Genomic DNA, 21,260 nt, shown 5'->3' with positions numbered 1-21,260 from the left:
AGCTGTCTTGAAGTCCCACCTTTGGTCATCAGGCAGATGAATCAGAGAAACCCGCTAGCACCATGGGGAAATGATTTAACCCCAATGCCCAATCCCTAACTGCATCTTCCAGCAGAAATGGCCACACAGAGCAACCGATTATAAGGAAATAGTCTGTTTTATCTTTATGTTCCGTGGAATTATATTAATAGAAAGCAAAATTTCCCGGTCAGCAGCTTTGCAGCCTCTGAAAACAGTTTCAAGATGTAGGACCTTCCTGGAGACTCTGTGGTAAAGAACTGACCTGCCAGTGCAGGAGACACAGCTTCCAGCCCTGGTCTAGGAAGATCCCACATGTGGAGGAACAACGAAGCCCGTGCACCACGACTACTGAAGCCCTCTCTCCTGGAACGTGTGCTCGGCAACCAGAGAAACCAGCAAGATGAGAAGCCCAAGCACCCCAACAGAGAGGAGCCCCAACTCGCCACAACTAGAGAAAGCACACACAGCAATGAAGACCCAGTGCAGCCATTAATTAATTTTTTTTTTAAGTTTCCAGATCCAGAATCATAATGGCCAACTTGAATTGGGCTGATGCTCCAAGGAGGACGTGCATCGTGGAGTGAAGATGATGAGGGGAGAGGCCGAGGACACCCACGGGGTTGCTAAAGACACGCGCGGTCAGCTGGGAGCCAGCTGGCCTTCACACACAACCCCAGCTTGTGAAAGGGCTAGAGAAGGAAGTGGAGGGTCTGGGCGGCCCCAGGAGATGAGGAGGAAGTGCAATAGAGAGAGGAAGCCCAAGGCTGAGCGAGCCCCAGTTTGGGGCCCGGGGGCCAGTGTGACACACCCATGCAGCTCCAGGACCTGGAGCGAGTTTCTCACTGCCCTTATGCCTGTTTCTCCAGTTAGTAAAATGGGAGTAGGCTGTTCTGGTGGCTCAGATGGTAAAGAATCTGCCTTCAGTGCAGGAGATCTCAGGTTGATCCTCAGGTTGGGAAGATCCCCTAGAGACGGGAATGGCTAGCCACTCCAGTATTCTTGCCTGGAAAATTCCATGGACAAAGGAGCCTGGCAGGCTACAGTCCACGAGATCACAAAGAGTCGGACATGGCCGAATGACTAACACACACGCATACAAAATGGGAGTAATACCTTGTTCTTGGTGGTGGTGTTGAGTCGCTGGTCCTGTCTGACTCTTTGCAATCCCATGTAGTGCAGCATTCCAGGCTTCCCCTGTCCTTCACCATCTCCTGGAGTTTGCTCAAACTCAGATCCATTGAATCAATGATGCCATCCAATCATCTCATTCTCTTTCATCCCTTTCTCTTCCTGCCCTTCAATCTTTCCCAACATCAGGGTCTTTTCCAATGAGTTGGCTCTTTGCATCACATGGCCAAAGTATTGCAGCTTCAGCATCTGTCCTTCCAATGAATATTCAGGATTGATTTAGGATTGACTTGTTTGACCTACTTCAGGGAACTGCCATGAAAATAGAAAGAGATTGAATATCTGAAGCTCCTAGCATGTGGAAGACAACCAATAAACAGCCATCACTCCCTTCCATGCACAACACTCAGCCCCACTGCAGCCTCGTGTGTGACCCGTCCCCAAACCAGTTGACATCCATTCATTATTTTTTTAAGATTTTTTTAAAGTGTGGACCATTTAAAAAGTTTTTTATTGAGCTTGTTACAATATTGCTTCCGTTTTACATTTTTTTTTCTTTTGGCTGCAGGGCATGTAGAATCTTAGCTTCCTGACCAGGGATGGGGACTTGCACCCTCTGCATTGGAAGGCGGAGTCTTAACCACTGGACTGCCAGGGAAGTCCTCAATCATTTATTTTTGAAACACATGTTTATTGAACTTTCATTTGGCTCTGAACAGGACTGAGAGAGAACAGTGAGTACAGAGAGCCATGGATCCTGCCCTCCTGTTGAGGAAACAGGTCTATAGATTCCAAACTCACACAAATACAAAACTGTAATTGAGATTGTGGTGTTTCCAGAGACTATAATAAGAGAGTCTAACCTAGTCAGGGGAGGCATCCTTAAGCAAATAACCTTTAAACTGAAATCCAAAGGGCAAGTAAACATGACCAGGTGTGGGGGGCAGAGATGTGTCCTGAGCAGAGGGAACAACAGATGAAAAAAACTGTGGTCTCAAGGGTTATGAAAACAGACCAGCAAAGCTGCGGAAAAGACAAGCCACTGGGAGGAAGCATTGGAAACAAGAGGGATAAATGAAGGGAGGGCCAGACACACACAGTGCCTAGTAGGGCATCAGCAAGTCTTTAGTATCTGGCCAAGTCCTTTTACATGACAAGGAAGTGAAAATCAAGTGCTAAATGATTTTATCTGAGTGTGAATAGCATTTCACTTCAAGTTAGTATTGAGAGTGGTATTTATTTCTCTCCTTGTGTATTTTTCCTTATTGTTTATGTCGTTTGTAATGAGTGTTTATCATTTTTTTCCCTCACAAGAGCTTTTTTTCTAAGTCAACTTCATTGAGATATTATTTATCTACAAAAAAAGGCACCTATTTTAAGTGTGAACCTCAGCTCACAGAAAGCCAATAAAGGCACGAGATACAGACCATTTACTTACGAATGTGTAAGACTCAAGAAGGTCCACACTATTCCTACAACATGTTGAAAGTACTTCAGAATTCACACAATACTAATTGGCTTTCTGTGAGCTGTAGTTTCTGGAAAGTGAGCAGCTCTCATTCCTGTAACTCTTGTAATCCAGTCATTCATGTGCCTTCTTCATGAGGATTCAGTATGGCTGTGGTGCTGTTATCCTTCTGATAGGAACTCTAACTCGGTGTAAAGCCCCAAAGGTCTGTTACTTATTTTATTTTATATTGTACTATATGGAATGTGAAGTCAAGTGGGCCTTAGAGAGCATCACTACAAACAAAGCTAGTGGAGCTGATGGAATTCCAATTGAGCTATTTCAAATCCTGAAAGATGATGCTGTGAAAGTGCTGCACTCAATATGCCAGCAAATTTGGAAAACTCAGCAGTGCCCACAGGACTGGAAAAGGTCAGTCTTCATTCCCATCCCAAAGAAAAGCAATGCCAAAGAATGCTCAAAATGCTCAAACTACAGCACAATTGCACTCATCTCACACACTAGTGAAGTCATGCTCAAAATTCTCCAAGCCACGCTTCAGCAATATGTGAACTGTGAACTCCCAGATGTTCAAGCAGGTTTTAGAAAAGGCAGAGGAACCAGAGATCAAATTGCCAACATCTGCTGGATCATGGAGAAAGCAAGACATTTCCAGAAAAACATCTATTTTCTGCTTCATTGACTATGCCAAAGCCTTTGACTGTGTGGATCACAATAAACTGTGGAAAATTCTGAAAGACATGGGCATACCAGACCACCTGACCTGCCTCTTGAGAAACCTGTATGCAGGTCAGGAAGCAACAGTTGGAACTGGTCATGGAACAACAGACTGGTTCCAAATAGGAAAAGGAGTACGTCAAGGTTGTATATTGTCACCCTGCTTATTTAACTTGTATGCAGAGTACATCATGAGGAACGCTGGGCTGGAAGAAGCACAGCTGGAATCAAGATTGCCGGGAGAAATATCAATAACCTCAGATATGCAGATGACACTACCCTTATGGCAGAAAGTGAAGAGGAACTCAAAAGCGTCTTGATGAAAGTGAAAGAGGAGAGTGAAAAGGTTGGCTTGAAGCTCAACACTCAGAAAACGAAGATCATGGCATCTGGTCCCATAACTTCATGGGAAATAGATGGAAAAACAGTGGAAACAGTGTCAGACTTTATTTTTTTGGGCTCCAGAATCACTGCAGATGTTGATTGCAGCCATGAAATTAAAAGACTCTTACTCCTTGGAAGGAAAGTCATGACCAACCTAGATAGCATATTCAAAAGCAGAGATATTACTTTGCCAACAAAGGTCTGTCTAGTCAAGGCTATGGTTTTTCCCGTGGTCATGTATGGATGTGAGAGTTGGACTGTGAAGAAAGCTGAGCGCGGAAGAACTGATGCTTTTGAACTGTGGTGCTGGAGAAGACTCTTGAGAGTCCCTTAGACTGCAAGGAGATCCAACCAGTCCATTCTAGAGGAGATCAATCCTGGGTGTTCATTGGAAGGACTGATGCTAAAGCTGAAACTCCAATACTTTGGCCACCTCATGCAACGAGTTGACTCACTGGAAAAGAGTCTGATGCTAGGAGGGATTGGGGGTGGGAGGAGACGGGGATGACAGAGAATGAGATGGCTAGATGGCATCACCAACTCAATGGACATGAGTTTGAGTGAACTCTGGGAGTTAGTGATGGACAGGGAGGCCTGGCGTGCTGTGATTCATGGGGTCGCAATGAGTCGGACACGACTGAGTGACTGAACTGAACTGATACTTCATTTACAGTGTTTTGTTTGTTTCAGGTGTACAGCAAAGTGATACAGTCATATATATATATATATATATATATATATATATGTGAATTAACAAAAGCAGTTCCTGTCTTTTGATGGGGTGCTCATAAATGGCATTATTTTGAGAGAGGGATAGCTTAGGTATGGCATTGGGTTTTTTTTTCTTTTTGAAGCTTGAGGCAGTTGTAAAATAACTTAATGTAGCTTTTTGCAACTGTGTATTCTATAGTATTTTTTCATTTGGTGATATTTTAACTGTTAATGTTTTTGGCATTGTGCTTTGTACCATTTATTAAATAAAAATTAAAAAAATAAAAAATAAAACGTGAAAAAAAAATTAAGTGTGAACCTCTCTGAATTTTGGCAAATTTCTACCAGCTCAAGCAAGATATAGAATGTTTTCTTCACTCCTTTCACCCACACACCAGTCCCAGGCCACTACTCAGCTGCTCTCTGTCACTATGTGTTAGATGAGTCTTTTCTAGAATCTCACTTAGATGATATAGTATGACATATACTGCTTTTGTGGCCAGCTGCTTCTGCTCAGCATGCTTTCGAGGTTTATCCATTCCACTGTGTGTATCAGTTCTTCATTTGTTTTTTTCCTGTGTAATATTCCAGCATGTGGATATGCTACAATGTGCTGAACCACTCACCCATCAAATAAACATTTGGGTTGTTTCTAGGGTTTTGGTGTTTTTTTTTTTTTCTTTTGGCCATTGTGAATAGAGTTTTGATGAATAGTACAAACATATGTTTTTATTTCTTTTGAGTAAATACCTAGGAGTAGAAAGTCTGGGTCTTACAGTAAGTATACTTTTACTTTATGAGAAATTTACAAGCTGTTTTCCAAAGCAGTTGTGGTTTCCCATTACCACCAGAGGTGGACAAGATTTCCAGTTATTCCATATCTTCCTCAAGGATGGTATTATCAATCCTCTTCATTTTGGCCATCCTGGAGGGTGTGCAATGGTCTCATTGTGGGTTTTTATTTTTGCTTTAAGATTTTTATATTTTGACTGCACTGGGTCTTAGCTGCAGCATGCAGGGGCTTCTCCCTAGTTGCAGCATGTGGGCTTTTGATTGCAGTACATGGGCTCCTGTTGGTTGTGTCACACAGGATTAGTTACTCCACAGCATGTGGAATCTTCCCAGACCAGGGATAGAACCCATGTCTCCTGCGTTGACAGGTGGATTCTTAACCACTGGACCTTCAGGGAAGTCCTCTCATTGTGGTTTTAATTTGCATTTCCCTCATGATTAATGGTGTCCAGAATCTTTCTCATGTCTGTTGACCATCTACATTTGCGAAGTGTGTGGTCAATTTTTTTGCCAATTTGTAAATTAGGTCAATGGTCATATTTTTATCAAATTTTAAGAGTATTATATTTATTCGGGATACAAGTCCTTTGTCAGATAGTAATGTGACATATATTATCTCCCATTCTGTGACTCGCTTTGAGATATTTTTTTAAACAGCTTTATTGAGATATAATTCACATACCCTCTCTGACTTCTCAACTGTGTCTTTTAAAAATAGTTTTTAAAAGTTTGGTGATTTCTAAATTACCAATCTTTTCTTTTCCAGGTCAGGTTTTTTTGTGTTGTCACTAAGAAATCTACCTATTCCAAGGTTGTGAAGGTTTTCTCCTGTGTGTTCCTCCAGGAGCTTTATAGTTTCAACTTAACATTTAAGTTTGTGAACTGTTTCACTTTCATTTTTGTTTATGGCATCAGTTAGAAGTTGAGGTCCCTAGAGCTTTTTTTCTTTCAAGTAAGATGCTAAACAAAGCACACAGCAAGCTGTAGTTTGAAAGACCAGGTCACCAGCCAAGCCAGAAATGGTCAGTGATCTCTCACCATCACTTTGTTAAATAGATTATCACAGAACAGAAAAGCCAGGGTTTGTGGTTTCCTGTGCAAACCTATTCCAGGTAGCAGTGCTCTGACACACACTTCCTGTTGACGTCCATTCATGACTATTCATTCCCACCGTTAGTGCTGATTAATGCAAAAAGTGATTAATACTGAACACAATTTGGTAGGGGGAGGGGAGGTGAAGGAGGAAAAGGAAAATGCTCTTCGCCTGCTGCAGACACTGCCCAGGTGACCTAGGATTTGCTCAGTAGCCAGAGCTACTTTCATCGGAAATATTTCCCTGCTAACTCACCCGTGTCCTAATCCCCACTGTTAAGAATCACCTGTGGTCCAGCGCTAAAGACTCCAAGTTTCCAATGAATGCAGTTGTTGCTATTAAGTTGCTAAATTGTATCCAACTCTTCTTCAGGGGGCACAGATTGGATCCCAGATCAGAGAGCTAAAAAGTGGACAGGGAAGCCTGGCATGCTTCAGTTCATCGGATTGCAAAGAGATAGACTCCACAGCAACTGAACAACAGGGAGCTAGGATCCCACATGGGGCATGGCACAACCAAAAAAAGAAAAAGAATCACCATGAGAGGTAAAACATAAATTAACTGAAATCCCCTGTCAACATGCCCATAGCCTGAAGGGCAATGGGGAAAGAAGGCTCTGGTTTCTTTACTGGATCCATCAACAACTTCAGAGGAAGGGTAAAACAGCCCCAGGGTGGGTAGAGATTGTATTGTGGGAGAGGAAGAAGGAGAAAGTCTACAACAAGATACAGTGCTCCCATATTGCAATCAGATGTGTTGACTTAAAAATCAGAACACAGGGGCTAATAAATGATATCATTTTCCACTTTGTGAAAATTTTTTTGTATTTGTTTTTGGCTGCGTCCGATCTTAGGGTTAGATTGTAGCGGTGCACAGGCTCAGTAGCTGTAGATCGTGGGCTTAGTTGCCCTGTGGCATGTGGGATCTTAGTTCACCAACCAAAGATTGAACCCATGTTCCCCGTATTGGAAGGTGGACCTTCCAATGGACCTTCCACTGAACCACAAGGGAGTCCCCACTTTGTGAAATTTCTTAAATGGAGAGCTTAACAGTGGCTCAACATTGAGTTATTTACCTGACTATCCTTGTTCAGATTCTCCCAAGGTATCCTCCATATCTCGCTGCCATATTCATAAACTTTAAAGGACACCTCTGAAGTGAGCTGAGAGGGCATCAGTAGAAAACCACACGTAACTATTCAGGGGCCCTGGGGTCTTCAGAAAACTTGGATCCCAGAGGCATGTGAGCAGCAGACCTCACCCACTATCAGTCTAGACTGTGGTGTAGTGCTTTATTCGGTAAGTTGTGTCTGACTATAGCCCACCAGTTTCCTTGGCCCATGGAATTTTCCAGGCAAGAATACTGGAGTGGGTTGCCATTTCTTCCTCCAGGGGATCTCCCTGACCCAGGGGTCAAACCTGGGTTTCCTGCATCCTTCTTGGCAGCGGATTCTTTACGGACTGAGCCGCCTGGGAGGGGGCTTCCCTGCTGGCTCAGAAGTAAAGAATCTGACTGTAATTTGACCCCTGGGTCGGGAAGATCCCCTGGAGGACGGCATGGCAACCCACTCCAGTATTTTTGCCTGGAGAATTCCCATGGACAGAGGAGTCTGGTGGGCTACAATCCATGGGGTTGCAAAGAGTTGGGACACAACTGAGTGATTGAGCACAGAACCTGGGAAGCCCATCAATCTAGAGACACTGGAAATGATTTGGGGGTAGTGGACACACCCTTAAGAAAATCTGCCAAAGACGTCACCTTCCGGGTCATCATTCTCTTAGTTCAGCCCCTGTTCCCTATATTGAGCTTAATAATTTTGTTGTTAGACTCCCAGACAGTACACATCACATATAGCCGCAAGTAATACATACAATTTATTCACTAAAATGGGGACAAGATTCCCATAACTCCAGAATGTCAAGTTACATCATCAAAGTTCTCTGTTTAGAAGAAGTAAGTGTTGACAGTACTTCTTGTATGATTTTTAAAAATTAGACAAATTTCACCATGTGGAGTGTCCTTTTCAGTCAATAGTATTGCTTCAGGCGACATAATGTTTCACAGATCTTTCCTGTAACTTCCAGAAAAGTCAGCCAGCCAGATTTGATTTCAAACTTCTTTACAAAACCATTTTCCTACAAGAGAACAAAGTTAACATTTTAAAAATCAGTGGAGACTAAATTTGTTGGAATGAAAAGCAAATAAACTTTCATTTAATTAATATAGGTAGTCTTCTCTATATTTTCACTGGTTTTATTCTATTCATCCTTAGAAATGGCAACCCACTCCAGTACTCTTGCCTGGAGAATCCCGGTAGGCTACAGGCCATGGGGTCACAAAGAGTCGGACACAACTGAGCGACTTCACTTTACCATTCTCTATCTTCAATTGCAGACCACCCTAGTGCAGTACTGTCCAACAGAAATATAGTGCAAGCTACATATGTAATCTTTTTAGCCATAGGTTTTTTTTGCTGGATCTTTCTTATTTCTCCAAGCAGGGATTGAATCTTCTCCCCTGGCATTGACACCATGGAGTCCTAACAACTGGACCGCCAGGGAATTCCCAGTAGCCACATATTTAAAAGTAAAAAGAGGCAAAATTAATTTTAAAAATATAATCAATTTATCTAAAAATATTATGATTTCGGGACTTCCCAGGTGGTTCAGTGATTAAGACGTTGTGCTTCCAATGTGAGGGGTGTGGGTTTGATCGCTGGTGGAAAACTAGGATCCCAGATGCCTTGCTGCGCATGACCAAAAATAAATAGATAAGCAAACAAATAAACTGTGATTTCAATATGTAAGCAAAATGGAAATAAGATATTTTACTTTATTGGTACTAAATTTTTACAATCCAATGTGTGTTTGAACTTACAGCATATCTCAATTCAGACCAGCCACATTGAAACTGTTCAACAGTCACCTGTGACAAGTGGCTACTGTATTGGACGGCATAGCGCTAGAGTGTAGAGAGTCTGTCTTTTCCCCCCTGCCCCCCACTCCTCTTTTTCTTCTGAATGTTTGGGACTAAAATATGCATTTATTAAATAATGTTATTTATTGATTTGTCTTTGGCTGTGCTGTGTCTTTGTTGCTGCATGCGGGCTTTCTCTAGTTGGGGCAAATGAGGGGTAACTGTCTAGTTTCAGTGCTCAGGCTTCTCGTTGCAGTGGCTTCTCTTGTTGCAGAGCAAGGGCTGTAGGTGCTTAGGCTTCAGCAGTTGCAATATGTGGGCTCAGTAGTTGTGGCTCTCTGGCTCTAGAGCACAGGCTCAATAGTTGTGGCACATCGGCTTAGTTGCTCCAAGGCATGTGGGATCCTCACGGATCAAGGATCGAACCCATGTCTCCTGCATTGGCAGGCGGATTCTTTACCATTAAGCCACTAGGGAAGCCCTTGAAATAATCATTTATTTGTAAACTATAAGCATCTGAATGCAGAGTTCCAAAGAATAACAAGGTGAGATAAGAAAGCCTTCCTCAATGATTAATGCAAAGAAATAGAGGAAAACAACAGAATAGGAAAAACAAGAGATCTCTTCAAGAAAATTAGAGATACCAAGGGAATATTTCACGCAAAGATGGGCTTGATAAAGGACAGAAATGGTGTGGACCTAACAGAAGCAGAAGATATTAAGAAGAGGTGGCAAGAATACACAGAAGAACTGTACAAAAAAGATCTTCCCAACCAAGATAATCACGATGGTGTGATCACTCACCTAGAGCCAGACATCTTGGAATGTGAAGTCAAGTGGGCCTTAGAAAGCATCACTATGAACAAAGCTAGTGGAGGTGATGGAATTCCAATTGAGCTATTTCAAACCCTGAAAGATGATGCTGTGAAAGTGCTGCACTCAATATGCCAGCAAATTTGGAATACTCAGCAGTGGCCACAGGACTGGAAAAGGTCAGTCTTCATTCCAGTCCCAAAGAAAGGCAATGCCAAAGAATGCTCAAACTACTGCACAATTGCACTCATCTCACATGCTAGTAAAGTCATGCTCAAAATTCTCCAAGCCAGGCTTTAGCAATACGTGAACTGTGAACTTCCAGATGTTGAAGCTGGATTTAGAAAAGGCAGAGGAACCAGAGATCAAATTGCCAACATCCGCTGGTTAATGGAAAAAGCAAGAGAGTTCCAGAAAAACATATATTTCTGCTTCATTGACTATGCCCAAGCCTTTGACTGTGTGGACCACAATAAACTGTGGAACATTCTGAAAGAGATGGGAATACCAGACCACCTGACCTGCCTCTTGAGAAACCTGTATGCAGGTCAGGAAGCAACAGTTAGAACTGGTCATGGAACAACAGACTGGTTCCAAATAGGAAAAGGAGTACGTCAAGGTTGTATATTGTCACCCTGCTTATGTAACTTATATGCAGAGTACATCATGAGGAACGCTGGGCTGGAAGAAGCACAAGCTGGAATCAAGATTGCCAGGAGAAATATCAATAACCTCAGATATGCAGATGACACCACCCTTATGGCAGAAAGTGAAGAGGAACTCAAAAGCCTCTTGATGAAAGTGAAAGAAGAGAGTGAAATGTTGGCTTGAAGCTCAACATTCAGAAAACGAAGATCATGGCATCTGGTCCCATCACTTCATGGGAAATAGATGGGGAAACAGTGTCAGACTTTATTTTTTTTGGGCTCCAAAATCACTGCAGATGCTGATTGCAGCCATGAAATTAAAAGACGCTTACTCCTTGGAAGGACAGTTACGACCAACCTAGATAGTATATTCAAAAGCAAAGACATTACTTTGCCAACCAAGGTCCGTCTAGTCAAGGCAATGGTTTTTCCCGTGGTCATGTATGGATGTGAGAGTTGGACTGTGAAGAAAGCTGAGCGCCGAAGAATTAATTGATGCTTCTGAACTGTGGTGTTGGAGAAGACTCTTGAGAGTCCCTTGGACTGCAAGGAGATCCAACCAGTCCTTTCTAAAGGAGATCAGTCCTGGGTGTTTTTTGGAAGGACTGACGCTAAAGCTGAAACTCCAGTACTTTGGCTACCTCATGCGAAGAGTTGACTCACTGGAAAAGACTCTGATGCTGGGAGGGATTGAGGGCAGGAGGAGAAGGGGACGACAGAGAATGAGATGGCTGGATGGCATCACTGACTCGATGGACATGAGTTTGAGTGAACTCCAGGAGTTGGTGATGGACAGGGAGGCCTGGCGTGCTGTGATTCATGGGGTCGCAAAGAGTCGGACACGACTGAGCGACTGAACTGAACTGAACTTGTGTTGAGAGTCATGAGGATGCAACAGTAAAGCAAGATTACATTCATTCCTTTTTTAATCAGACTTTGTTTTTTTAAGAAGCATATAAACTGGAACCCCTGGAGTAGGAAATGGCAACCCAATCCAGTATTCTTGCCCAGAAAATTCCATGAACAGAGAAGCCTGGCAGGCTATAGTCCATGGGGTTGCAAAGAGTTGGACACAACTGAGCAACTGAGAATGCATGTACACATAAACTAGACACTGTATTTAATTAACTTTTGATGTATTATTATAGAGCATCTCACTGAAAAGCACCTCTAAGCTTATCCAGCCTAATGTCCTCTCTTATTTTGACAAACGAGGAAACGGAGATCCAGAAAAAAATGTTATGTAAGTAAGGTTACCTGATTTCTTAGTACCTGGACCTGTACTGAAATGCAAACACTACTCTTTTCACTCCATAAATTTTCAAACCAATCCCAAGAAGATTAGAAAATTGTTTAAAGAATTTTTTTTAGATGTTCATCTAGTAAAGTTCCACTTCTGGGGTTACAAACGTCTTTAAGTAGTTCGTAGTTCACAATCTAGTGTGACTAACACGAAAGAAAAAACCAAACATATTTCTTTGACTGAGAACTTCGTAATGCTGTGGAACTGTCTTTTGGAGCATTACCGGCAGCGAAGACTAACACCATTCATAGGAATTTTCCATTGAAAAGATTGTGTAAGAAAGTCAACTTCCGCCTCCGTGTGAAGTGTGATGTCATGCCCTGAGACGCTTGCTGTCACACGCTCACAGGGGACAGGCTGCTCCTGCTTTTCTTCCTCTTTCTCCTGCCTTTACATACTCAGGCATTTCCCACCCATCCCAGGTATGGGATCCACTTCAGTGCTCCTCTTCCTAGAATTTCTATAAACCCCGTACTGTGGGGGCACTCTACAATGATTTTTATTATCATCACAATGATCACCATTATGATCAGGAAGTTAATGTGTTAATATGTCACTCTCTTATATTTATTAAAGTTCTAAAGCAAGAACAAAGGAAAAAAGCTGACAATTCAGCTATATGAAGATTCTTTTTTTTTAAAGCTATAAGAAACTAAAATAAGAACAGTGTAACACTATTTATTACACATTTGCCATGAAAGAGTTCATTCAAACGTAAGAGAAAATCATCAAGCCCTCACTAATTTAAAGGCAAAGGCTGCTGAGAAGATAAATATCAATCATGAGCAAGTATATGGAAAAAAACTCCATATTACCAGCTGTTAAATTCACATTTTAATGGAATCTTACTGTTTTTTAGACCTATTAACTTGATCTTGTTAATAGAAGTCTATTAAACCCTCAAGATTATGTTTAATGGTTCCACCTAATGCTGATCAAGTTGTGAGCTTGTCCCATCGGTAACAAAACTTTTGAAGGCAATGCGTATTCCAAAATGTATGAGTAGTGTGATTATAGATGAACCAATCGTTCTATTATAGATGAACCAATCATTCTATTGTAAGAAGGTGATCATGAGGCAGCCTTCTTTTTTTTTTTTTGAGGCAAGGAATAAGACTTTATTCGGAAACCAGATGACTGAGAAGATGGTAGACGTTAGTCTCAAAGTAACCATTTGTTGGGCCCTGGATACCAAGTTCTTTCATAGTGTCAGGGAGAGAAGCAGTGAGGAACTAAAGCCAAAAGGCAGAATGGAGAGGGAGAGGCACTGAAAGGCAGGCTTTTATGTGGGGGGTGGAAAACCATCTCCATGTTTAGTATTGAAGCATTATCTCTAAGAAGGAAAAACAGAAAACAACCCAAATGTCTAGCTGTTGGAAACTGCTTAAGTAAATTATGATGCATAAAAATGATGGGATAGTCTATAAACATTGGAAGTGTTAACATGGAACATGTAAGGTGAGTTATTTTAAAAAATTCCTCTGATGGCTCTGATCACTCTGCTTTGTGGGGAACAGAGCATCGCAGGGCAAGCTTGGAAGCAGGGAAGCTGGGAGGAGCCTACTGATACAGTTAAGTGAGAGAAGAGAGTTGCTCCAATGTGCTGGGTGTGCAGAATCAGAATCTGCTGATGCGTCAAATGCAGGGTACACACAGGAGTCATAGAGGACTCCCGAGGGGAGAGAGCTGAGCTGGTCAAGTGGAAAGGATACTCCACAGATGCTCCCTGAAGGAGCCCTCAGGGAGACCTAAACTACATCTAACCCTATTCTTTATTAAATGATTTTTAAATCTCAAGTTAAAATTAAAAAAGACATACAAGAAAACTCTGGCCCCCAAATCTATTTTATATATCAAAGGATATATAAAAAATTTTGAGCTTGTATTACATCATTTTGGAAATGCCTTTGCCAGGCTGAACACTTGGTCAATCATCTACATGCCTGGGTAGGTCCTTTGGTTTGCCCTCAAATTCACCAGACCATTATTGAGAGCAAGATGATCATAAGAAAGTAAAACCTACCTTGCATAACTCTTATGACTCAGACTTTAACATGCTGGTTACATGGAAAGCACCAGTTCTGATTGTACATTCCTACTTTCAAAAGGGGCTTTCTTTTGGCATTAGAGTAGTTTTAAGAATTTGCATATTTAAATTTTTTGGAATTTCCCATGTAACCTTCACAGTTGTATTGTACCTGACAGTTTACAAAACACTCTTACAGAAAAGTTCTTTCAACTTTTAACTTTTAACGGTCTATATTATTGTCTTTATTATATATTATGTGAGGTGAAGTGAAAATGTTAGTCCCTCAGTTGTGTCTGACTCTTTGCGAACCCATGGCTGTAGACACCCAGGTTCCTCTGTCCATGGGATTCTCCAGGCAAGCATACTAGAGTGGGCAGCCATTCCCTTCTCCAGGGGATCTTCTCCACCCTGGGATTGAACCCATATCCCCTGCATTGTAGGGGAATTCTTCACTGTTTGAGCCACCGGCGAAGCCCATATATTATGGAAAATATTATTTTATATTAGGAATTTCTGTCTCAAGTGACTTCAGTAACTCACCCAAGATGGCACTTCTAGTGAGTGGGAAAACCAGAATTTAGGTCTCACTTTCAATGTTGTTCATTCCATCACCCCATTAACAAATATTTGCTGGCTATGTTCTATACCACAGGCCCTGGGCCAAGCATGATGTATTCAGTATGCATTAGGTAGAGGCGATTCCTCTCACGTGAAGCTGCAGGTAGAGTATCCTTTCCACTCGACCAGCACAGGGGCAGGAGAGTGTTTTACTGAAGTGGGCAAAAGCAGGAAAGCCACCTAGCTGCAAAGGAAAGGCAGTCCCAGGCAGTGAGATGAATTTCTTCTCAGACACATTCTGCCGGCTTTTAAGAACCAGCCTTTCCTCATGAATGCCAAAGACTGCTAAAAAAAAAAAAAAAACACTGCCTCTCCTGTCAGATCTATGAGAGCCTTTTCATTTCTAGTACGTCACGCTGGTAGAGACAGGAGGAAGTAATGGTAATGTGGAAGAGGAATAAAAAGTGACATGAGAAGCAGCAAAGAAAAGAAGGAAAGAAAGAAAGGGAGAAACAAGGGAGAAGGGAAAGGAGGGAAGGAAGAAGGAAAGGAAAGCAGCTCAAGATGATAAAAATGAAAAAAAGAATAAATCTCACTGGTCTTCCCCCCCACCCCCTTTAAGGGCATCTGTTTTAGATGGTGGCTAATATCTAACTATAGCTGGTGATATAATTTTTGGAGATTATACCTATCTATTCAGGGAAGTTGGGCTTCCCTAGGTGGTCCCAGTGGTAAAGAACCTGCCTGCCAGTGCAGGAGACATGTGAGACTCCTGTTCGATCCCTGGGTGGGGAAGATCCCCTGGAGGAGGAAATGGCAACGCACTCCAGTATTCTTACCTGGAGAATCCCACGGACAGAGGAACCCTACAGTCCATGGGATGCAAAGAATCGGACACAACTGAGTGACTGAGCAGGTATTCAGGAAACTTAGGCAATACTATGATGCTACTAATAATAACAGTAGCCCTAAACTTGTATTGAGTTTACTACTTAAGAAGGCTTTCTTTCTTTCCTTGCTATTCTCTAGAATTCTGCATTCAATTGGATATATCTTTCCCTTTCTCCTTTGCCTTCTGCTTGTCTTCTTTTCTCAGCTATTTGTAAGGCCTCCTTAGGCAACCACTTTGCCTTCTTGCATTTCTTTTTCTTTGGGATAGTTTTGATTACCGCCTTCTGTACAATGCTACAAACCTCCATACACCTGTACCGCCCCTGAAAGATCAGTACCCTTCTAGAATTTCTCAGAAACAATTCCATACCATCCACTAATTATGAATTCCAGGAACTTACAACATTTACTGTGAGTAAGTTAAAAATTTTCAGGAACATTTCTTAATTTTGTGTGTTACAAATACAGTGCAAGCTCATACATTGTTTTTGTTGCTGTTGTTGAGTCACTAAGTCGTGTCTGACTCTTTGCGACCCCATGGACTGTAGCCAGATAGGCTCCTCTGTGCATGGAATTTTCCAGGCAAGAATACTGGAGTGGGTTGCCATTTCCTCCTCCAGGGAATCTTCCTGACCCAGAGATCAAACCTGCATCTCATGCAATGGCAGGCAGAATCTTTACCATTGAGCCACTGACATAGAGTTTGCCAATTAGGATTTCTCTACACATGGACCTCTGTGCTAAAGACCTTCTGCATTTACTTGAAATCTACACAGCATAATAGCTGCAATTTCCACCCATCCTTCAGTATAGCTCCCCACAGCAACCAGAAGAAAACATGACCAAACATCTCACATGCTTTGTCCAGCCCCAAGTCAGGCTGAGTTCCAAGAAAAAAAGGTGATAGAGAAAGGAGAGTGATTGAAGGAAGCCCTTTCATTATGCAGAAAGATCTCAAACAAAGTGCAAAAGACATCGAGTAAAAGATGAATACATATTATTTTATCAACTTTTAAAACATTTATAAGCACCAAAGACATCTATAGTTTTAAAAGGCAATCAACATATTAGAAGATATCCACCATATACAAAGGGCTTCCCAGGTGGTATTAGTGGTAAAGAATCTGCCTGTCAATGCAGGAGATGTAAGAGACATTCGATCCCTGGGGAAGATTCCCCTGGAGAAGAAAATGACAACCCACTCCAGTATTCTTGCCTGGCAAATCCCATGGACAGAGGAGACTGGTGGGCTACAGTCCATGGGGTAGCAAACAGTCGGACATGACCGAAGTGACTTAGCATATATAAAACATATAAAAAAATAATTTGTGCCCAGAATATTCCAAGAATTCCCACAAATCAGTGATAAAAAGACAAAAAAATGGGAAAATGGACAACGGAGAGAAATAGGTAGTTCCCTGAATAAGAATTACAAATAGTCAATAAACATATGAAAAGATGCTCAATGTGAAAAGACACTAGTAATCAAGGGAACTGATTAAAAAAAAAGAAAACAGCGAGACAGAAGACTTCCCTGGCAGTCCAATAGTTAAGACTCTGCGCTTCCACTGCAGGGGGCATGGGGCTAAGATTCCATATGCCACAAGGTGTGGACAACAATGACAAAAAAAAAAAAAATAATTAGGTATGTATTTTTAAGCCAACAGAGTAGGGAAACTATGACAGACCATCATAACGTAATATTAGTCAGCTGGGATGAAAGGAAACGTGGTGTATTCCATCAAGCAGTGTCAGCTAGAAATGGTCATTCAACAGCATTCACACACAACAGCATATATGTAGTACTCTTTTTGTGTGTGTGTGTGTGGCCATGTTAGGACTTCCTTGGTGGCTCAGATGATAAAGCATCTGCCTACAATGTGGGAGACCCGGGTCCAATCCCTAGGTCGGGAAGATCTCCTGGAGAAGGACGGGATCTTAGTTCCCCAACCAGGGATTGGAACCCATCCCCCTGCAGGAATCTTAACCACTGGATCTCCAGGGAAGTCCTTGTGCTGAGCTCAGTCATGTCTGACTCTTTTGGACCCCATGGACTGTAACCCGCCAGGCTTCTCTGTCTATGGGATTTTCCAGGCAGGAACAGTGGAGTGGGTTTGCCATGCTCTCCTCCAGGCGATCTTCCTGACCCAGAGATCAAGCCCATGTCTCTTATGTCTCCTACATTGGTAGTCAGGTTCTTTACCACTGAGCCAACAGGGAAGCCCCAAGGAAGTCCCCGTAGTACCCTCTAAAATACTTATTAAATATCCCTGGGTGGAAAAAAAAAAGCAGAATAAGTACCAAGAACTATTTACATAAACAATTTCTGAAAGGCTACCCATTCTGGTATTCTGGCCTGGAGAATTCCATGGACTGTATAGTCGATGGGGTCGCAAAGAGTTGGACACAACTGAGCAACTTTCACTTCAAATATTAGTATTAGTATTGTTAAATATTATTTAACAACTTATAATTTTTTTTACAAAGAGGTGCTATGTATATTTTCTATGGATATATCCAACAAGCATTTTTTTTTATTAATAGGGATGCTTTGCATGTAAAATAATTGATAACAGTGGACAGCTTTGAGAAGAAGGGAAGCCGGGGATTGTGGGTTGAAGAGAAGATCTATGGGAAATCAGTGCTGTAAGAAAACTGAGCATTAAGTTTATTGGAATATCAAGAAAAGCATGTACATTCAGCCGGGACAGGCCCCTTATCAATGAGTTGTGTGGGGTTTCCCTGGTGGCTCAGACAGTAAAGAATCTGCCTGCAATGCAAGAGACCCAGGTTCGATCCCTGGTTCAGGAAGAGCCCCATGGAGGAGAGCATGGCAACCTAGTCTAGTATTCTTGCCTGGAGAATCCCATGGACAGGGGAGCCTGGCAGGCTACAGTCCACGGGGCTGCAAAGAGTCAGACACAACTGAGCACGCATGATATGCTACAGTTTGAGTTGTAATCTAGGACCCCTGCATGGTCTCAGTTTTTGAGGCATTGATAATAAAGTGAATTTTTATTTGGAAAATCTTGAATAGATTCTAGCTGGTGATACAGTATATTATTATTTTTTTTAATCGCCAAGCTTTACTGGCCAGAATTTGGTATATTAGAAAACTGGCAGGGCAGGGAGCAACAAACTCGCAAAAATTTACACCTGTCTTTTGCAACATAATAAATACCTAAATATAGCAGATTCTAATACCAACTCATTCTGTACTAATTCTACATTGTCATGACAACCCTAGCAAGAGCTCAGTCCTGTGGACTAGACTCTGAAGAAGCATTAGGGAGGTGCTTTATTAATCCCCCAAACTCACTTCTCCAGTTTACACTGTAGGAATAAAAACTGAAACCACAAGTATTTCCCAGCTATAAAGTTTTAAGATTCACTGGAAATCAGCTGGAAATGTCTTTTTTTATTATTTTAATTTATTTTGCTGTGCTGGGTCTTAGTTGCACCATGTGGGATCTAATTCCCTGACCAGGGATTCAAATCGAGGCCCCCTGAGTTAGAAGTGCAGAGTGTTAGCCACTAGACAACCAGGGAAATTCCTCTTTATTTTAAAATTAAAAAAATTTTTAAAACAAGCTACTCAAAGAAAATATAATCCTTTAGGTAGATTTCTTTTTTAAATTAGCAAAGAGACTTGCTATTTCAATTCCTATTTTAAAGTAAAGAACAAAGAAGAATACTTCCATCACACATACCCAGCCTCCATTTTGCCTTATCCACTCTCCTGTTTTTTCGGTGATGAACTCTGCCACAAAGTAAGAAATGTCCTTGCACATGTCCATGTCTGGGGCAATACACTTGCCCTGAAGTTTCTTGATAAGAATACCTTCAAAGGCAAATATAGTTACAATCCTGCCCCAGTTAACAACGCCATCTTCAAATTCCTTTTCCATCACTTGGTTGAATATTGTTCTGGCAGTGTCTACGGACACCACATCAAACTTATCCAAGCACTGCTTCAAAGTCCTTTCCACTTCGTTCTGGACAGAGGAAGCCACGTCTTGTAACACCCTGGATGTTTTGCTTGGCCTGGATCCAGTTTGCTGTATCTGCAACACATATTTCAGATAGTCCTCGGCCAGCCTGTGAACGTAGCCAAACTCAGTCTCAGTCATCTTCTCCTTGCTGGGGAGCAGAGTCTTGAGCCTGCTCACCTGCAACTGACCAAGACAGTCTGAAGCACAAGCTTGTGGAGCCTGGCGAAACATGACACATGATGGTATCTGGAGGCCGGTGGAATTTCTGTTTGCATCATCTAAAGCTATCCTTCCTCCTGGTCGCTTTCAGGCGTGGGCTGCATGTGAAAGAGAAAGTATAAAATGTGAAAGAGGAAAATGTCTCAAAGACAGGCCACTTCCTCATCCTGTAAATGATTAATGTAGTTTTTGCAGCCTTAAATTCAAGGAAGTGGAGGAATCAAAACCCTCCTGCATTGCTGGTAGGATTGTAAAACTGTTTTCGCGAACTTTTACTGTGAAAAGTTTGGCAGTTCCTCCTTAAATATAGAGACTTTCCTGGGGGCCAGTGTTTAATTTCCACTTCCAACGCAGGGGGCGCAGGTTTTATCCCTGGTGGAGGAACTAAGATTCTACATGCCGAGTAGTGTGGCCAAAAACAAAGAAAAAAAGTTAAATAAAGAATTTCCATATAACCCAGCAATTCCAGTTATATGCCCAAAAGAAATGAAAATAGGGACTCACACAATTCCTGACACACGAAATTTCACAGCAGCATCACTTACAATAGCCAAAAGGTGGAGACAAACCAAATGTTCATCCACAGATGAAGGGATAAAAGAACTGTGGAACGTTCTTATGCCACAGAAAGAAATGAAGTGCCCATACACTTTACAGCACGGACAAACCTCAAAAACAGGACGCCCAGTGGAATAAGCCAAATGTAAGAGCTCTCCTACTGTATGATCCCATTATGTGAAATAGCCAGAATAAGTAAATCCACAGAGACAGAAAGCAAATCGGTGATTGCTGGGGGCTGAGGGGAGAAGGGAGTAACTGCTGAGTAGGTACAGGTTTCTGTCTTGTGGTGAAAATGGTTTGGAACTACATCGAGGTGGTGGCTGGCTGTGAAACATTGTGAAGATGCTGCTGCTGCTGCTGCTGTTGCTAAGTCACTTCAGTCGTGTCCGACTCTATGCGACCCCATAGACGGCAGCCGACCAGGCTCCGCTGTCCCTGGGATTCTCCAGGCAAGAACACTGGAGTGGGTTGCCATTTCCTTCTCCAATGTGTGAAAGTGAAAAGTGAAAGTGAAGTCGCTCAGTCGTGTCCGACTAGTAGCGACCCCATGGACTGCAGCCCACCAGGCTCCTCTGTCCATGGGATTTTCTAGGCAAGAGTACTGGAGTGGCTTACTAAACGTCACTAAATTGTACACTTTAAAATGGGGCATGTGGGGACTTCTCTGGTGGTCCAGTGGGTAAGACTCCGAGCTCCCAAGGCACGGGGCCCAGGTTCGATCACTGGTTAGGGAACTAGATCTCACATGCCACAATGAAGATCCTATATGCCACAACTAAGACCCAGCACAGTGAAATAAATAAATATAAAAAATAAAGGGAATAAAACGGATCATTTTTACATTATGTGACTTTAACCTCCAAAAGAAAAAAGTTCAATATAGCCCAGTGGCTAAGCTGAATCAATGAAAATTTGGAATACAGATTAGCAAATGGCCAGTAAACAGGGCCTCTCAAGCACTGCTGAGGCAACATGGCGCTTGACACTTTGGTGCTCAGATAGGATGACATGGGAGGG

At 42.2% G+C, this 21,260-nt stretch overlaps 1 protein-coding gene across 1 annotated transcript; it reads right to left on the bottom strand.

The window, feature by feature from the left end:
• Positions 1–8,170: 8,170 nt before the first annotated feature.
• BCL2A1 (BCL2 related protein A1) lies at positions 8,171–19,801 on the bottom strand. Its single transcript, XM_055417939.2, has 2 exons — positions 19,182–19,801; positions 8,171–8,449 (listed from the first exon to the last, which is right to left on the bottom strand). Exons 1-2 carry the CDS (start codon positions 19,692–19,694, stop codon positions 8,342–8,344), a joined length of 621 nt encoding a protein of 206 aa, XP_055273914.2. The 5' UTR covers positions 19,695–19,801; the 3' UTR covers positions 8,171–8,341.
• Between the last annotated feature and the right edge of the window lie 1,459 nt (positions 19,802–21,260).

Source organism: Moschus berezovskii, chromosome 21 (genome assembly GCF_049115385.1).
Source record: "Moschus berezovskii isolate FMDL1 chromosome 21, NW_MosBer_1.0, whole genome shotgun sequence".
Taxonomy (NCBI): domain Eukaryota; kingdom Metazoa; phylum Chordata; class Mammalia; order Artiodactyla; family Moschidae; genus Moschus; species Moschus berezovskii.
The sequence above is the reverse complement of the archived record's forward strand: the minus strand, read 5'-3'. Positions and strand labels throughout refer to the sequence as shown.

What these genes read in the sequence shown, in the direction of transcription:
- BCL2A1 (XM_055417939.2), bottom strand. Translation starts at nt 19,694, where the DNA reads ATGTTTCGCCAGGCTCCACAAGCTTGTGCTTCAGACTGTCTTGGTCAG. An exon ending in TAAGGCAAAATGGAGGCTGG is followed by an intron (nt 8,450 to 19,181) that starts GTATGTGTGATG and finishes GTTCTCTTGTAG; the next exon opens with GAAAATGGTTTTGTAAAGAA.